This window comes from Lucilia sericata, unplaced genomic scaffold (genome assembly GCF_015586225.1).
Source record: "Lucilia sericata isolate MDLA Ls3-8-SP2 unplaced genomic scaffold, ASM1558622v1 Contig000171F_arrow, whole genome shotgun sequence".
Taxonomy (NCBI): Eukaryota; Metazoa; Arthropoda; class Insecta; order Diptera; family Calliphoridae; genus Lucilia; species Lucilia sericata.
Window position 1 is genome coordinate 69,046 of NW_023994200.1, and position 4,052 is coordinate 73,097.

The following is a 4,052-nucleotide window of genomic DNA, read 5'->3' on the forward strand; positions in this document are numbered from 1 at the left end:
AAAGATTTTCAAAAAATCTTCTTTTTATAGAAAATTTTCGATAAATCTTCTTTTTAAAGAAAATTTTTGACAATCTTCTTTTATAGAAAAATTTCGATAAATCTTCCTTTTATAGAAAATTTTTATTTTAAGAAAATTTTCGAAAAATCTTCTTTTTGTAGAAAAATATTAATAAAGCTTCTATTTATAGAAAATTTTCGATAAATCTTTATTTATAGAAAATTTTCGATAAATCTTCTTTTTATAGAAAGTTTTCGACAAATCTTCTTTTTATAGAAAGTTTTCGATAAATCTTCCTTTTATAGAAAATTTTCTATAAATCTTCCTTTTATAGAAAATTTTCGATAAATCTTCCTTCTATAGAAAGTTTTCGACAAATCTTCCTTTTATAGAAAGTTTTTGATAAATCTTCCTTTTATAGAAAATTTTCTATAAATCCTCCTTTTAAAGAAAATTTTTAAATAAATTTTATTTTTATTTTTTTTTTGCTAAAAATCATATTTTTATAGAAAATTTTTAATAAATCTGTTCTTTATAGAAAATTTTCCATAAATATTCTTTATATAGAAATGTTTCAATAAATACTCTTTTTATAGAAATTTTTAATAAATCTTCTTTTTATAGAAATTTTTAATGAATCCTATTTTTATTGAAAATTTTCAATAAATCTTTCGATAAGTTTTCTTTTATAGAAAATTTTAGATATATTTTCGACTAGCTTTTACGTTTTATTTTGTATAAAATTCTTTAACATTTCCCATTGAATTTCTCTATAAATTTACATTGTCAAAGTCGTTTCAAATTTACTTTATTACCAAACTATTTACACTACAGCAACAACAGTTGTGCAAATATGTTTAGAAAAATAGTCAATAAAACTTAATAATAAAAATACTACTTTTAACAAATTAACTTCCTCCATAATATTATTAATGCTAATTTAATTAGTCTATAATAATACTTGGAAGACATTAGTCTTTTTAACACACAATTTAAAAAAAATGTCTAAAAATTTTTTAAAAGTTAACTATGACCAAGAAAACAAAATATGGAAATCTGCAAATTATCGTTACAAGAAACAAACCAATCGTACAGTGGGTGAAGCTTTTCTACAATCCATGAGATCTTTAGAACGCGACAAAGTTCTGGAATATCATTACGATGTGGAGAAGGAAAAATGTGTTAAGGATCTTTATCAGGAGTCCATAATAGTGGCTAAAAATTTACAACGTTTGGGTATGCAAAAGGGAGATGTTGTAATGTTATTTTCGGGTTACAATTATTGGACTTCTTCTTTAACATTTGGCACTTTATTAGTGGGAGGAGTGGTTAATTATTTTGAAGTTAAGTTGGATAATGGTAAGCTGTAAGAATTTGTTTAAAAATTTCCAGAAATAATAAAAATTATTTTCTATATTCTACAGAAAATATTGACAAAATGTTTGATATAATACAACCCTTTATGATTCTCTATGAATATGAGTTTCTTGAGAAAATTTTAAAATCTTTAAAACGTCAAAAACCTAAAACTTTGAAATATCTATTAGCTATTGATAGATCTAACACACCCAATATTTCAAGTGAACTTTTAAAGTCTAGTGGCTCTATAGACTTTGATCAATTCCAAACGCTTGAATTGAATTGCCAATTGGAAGTGGCATTTTTAGTTTTGACTTCGGGGTCAACTGGTTTACCTAAAGTTACACAACTCTCTCACTGCTTACTGCTAAATGGGGTTTATGTTTGGTGGGCAAATGATTACAATTATGAACCTATTAACAGCAACTCTTTGCTATTTTCCTTAAGTCCCTTACGCTGGATAAGTCAAGTGGTTTTACTACTACAATCTGCTCTTCTGGGCATAAAACGTATTAGTGCCAATAAAGCTGCCACTGGGGCCTATGGTTTAGAGATTTTACGTAAAACTAAACCAACACATATCTTTGCAGTACCCTCCTTCTTTTATGAGTTATTACTGCAACTTAAAGAAGACGATAAAAAAAGTTTGGATTCTCTAAAATACATACAATTGGGTGGAGAACCTCCCTCGAAGGTTATAATAAATCTAACAAAAACTCGAGCTGTATATAGTAAATTATTTTATAGTTATGGCATGTCAGAAGTATCCTGTTCCATTACCAATAATGAGCACATAAGTGGTGGCAAATTGCAACCTGGTTTTGAAATGCAAGTTTTAGATGAGCAACTAAAACCTTTGGCTCATAATGAAAATGGTCGTTTAGCTATTAGAACACCATATCCTTTTGTGGGCTATAAAGGAGAAAATAATAGTAAATATTTTCTTGACAACGGTTTCTTTTTAAATGGCGATTATGGTTATTTTGATGAGAATAATACGCTGCACTTTTTGGCTCGTTTAAAGGATTTAATAAAATATCAAAATGTTTTAGTAAGTCTTTTTATGTTAAAAAGTTAAAATTTATTAAAATTCCTTTCCTTTTTAGTTGATACCAAATTTAGTAGAAACTTTGGTTTTACAACTACCCGAAATTTCCGGTGTGTGTTTGGTGGGCTATTGTCGTTCCGTGGAGGATCCTAATGAAGTAGCTGCTTTGTTTGTTGTTTTAAAAGAGGGAGTTTCTTCTAGTTTTGAAGAGATTTCTTTGAAAATACGTAATATTTTGTCAAACAACTTATCAGACGATCAAGTTTTATTGTTACATGATATTTATGTTAGAGAGAGTTTTCCTTTGACAACCTGTGGCAAAATTGATCGTATTGCTTTAAGAAAGTTGGCTTTAAAAGGGTCGCAATTAAATTAAATGGATTTTGTTTACGTTGAGCAATATTTGCTCAAATTGTAAAATTATAAACTGTTAAATAAATATTGATCAGAAAAAATTTAGTGTAAAGAGTGTTTTTGCAAAAGATCACAGGTAATGTAAACTAATGGAGTACGTGCATCTAAAGGCAATAGATATGGCTTTGGGCTTTATAACAGTTGATCATTTGGTGTAATATCGTCTGTCAGTCGATTTTTAAATACTCCTATTCCAGTACTTCCTTGAGTAGGGCTAATTTCTTAATGTTGGCATTAGCATAACATTAATAATGTTACAGTATCGCCGATATATGGCTTCAACAGAAGAAGCAACATGCTCCCAAATTCCAAATTCATAAATATCCTAGATTATTCCTTATCGGAATATGTTAAAGTTTGCTTCTATAAAGCGTTCCAATAGAATCGATTACAACTAAGAACCTCTGCCCCATATCATTGTTCAATAATAATTGCCGAACGGTACTATTTCCTTGAATTATTAAGCTAGGTTATGAGGGTTGCTCGCTGGTAAGTGAGTTCACTCGGAGGCCTTGGGGCCCATTGTGATACCCTTAGAATTGCTATTCCCTAATATTGAGATAATGGTTTCCCTCCCTAATTTCGTTGACTACTTGGTTCGTTCGGTCTACGTGAATACCAGCCGGTGCTTCTAATAAAACCGATCATGTTTACTAGTGACGCATCTCTGAGACAGTCCAGATCATGGAAAAGAGCTCTACCAAGTTAGAGTAGTCTGTGCTCTTGTAAGGCTGAGCAGTCACACAGAAGGTGTTGTACCGATTCCACTTCTTCTTCGTCCAAGCAGCTTCTACAGTAGCTATAACGTGGGTAGCCCATATGTTCCAACACATGACCAATCATACACTGCCCAGTATTTATACCAGTTAGACGCCTAATCGAGTTCTTACTAAGAGACAAGAGATTCCTAGTCCTATCTGTTGTCAGAGTGGGCCAGAGCAGTCTCGATTTTCTACAAGTGGTGATATCTGATCACCTGAGTTCCGTCTCACTCAAAGCTCATTCATCTATCAATTTTGATAGGGTCATCAGGTCAGTGTGAATATCCTTTTGCGCAAGGGTTAAGTCTAGGGAAGACCCTTTGGTTGCGCATTCATCAGATATTTCATTTGCCCGGATGGCCTCATATCCTGGAACCCATATCAACTGTTGTGTCAGTTGTACCAATGATTGAATGCAATTGAGAAGACATTTCGACTTAATCACATTGGAGTTAAGAGCCTTGATTGAT

General features: G+C 30.9%; 1 protein-coding gene across 1 annotated transcript; it reads left to right on the forward strand.

The window, feature by feature from the left end:
- Positions 1-939: 939 nt before the first annotated feature.
- On the forward strand, positions 940-2,865 carry LOC119601503 (putative acyl--CoA ligase YdaB). Its single transcript, XM_037952462.1, has 3 exons — positions 940-1,359; positions 1,425-2,410; positions 2,466-2,865. Exons 1-3 carry the CDS (start codon positions 1,002-1,004, stop codon positions 2,781-2,783), a joined length of 1,662 nt encoding a protein of 553 aa, XP_037808390.1. The 5' UTR covers positions 940-1,001; the 3' UTR covers positions 2,784-2,865.
- The last annotated feature ends 1,187 nt before the right edge of the window (positions 2,866-4,052 follow it).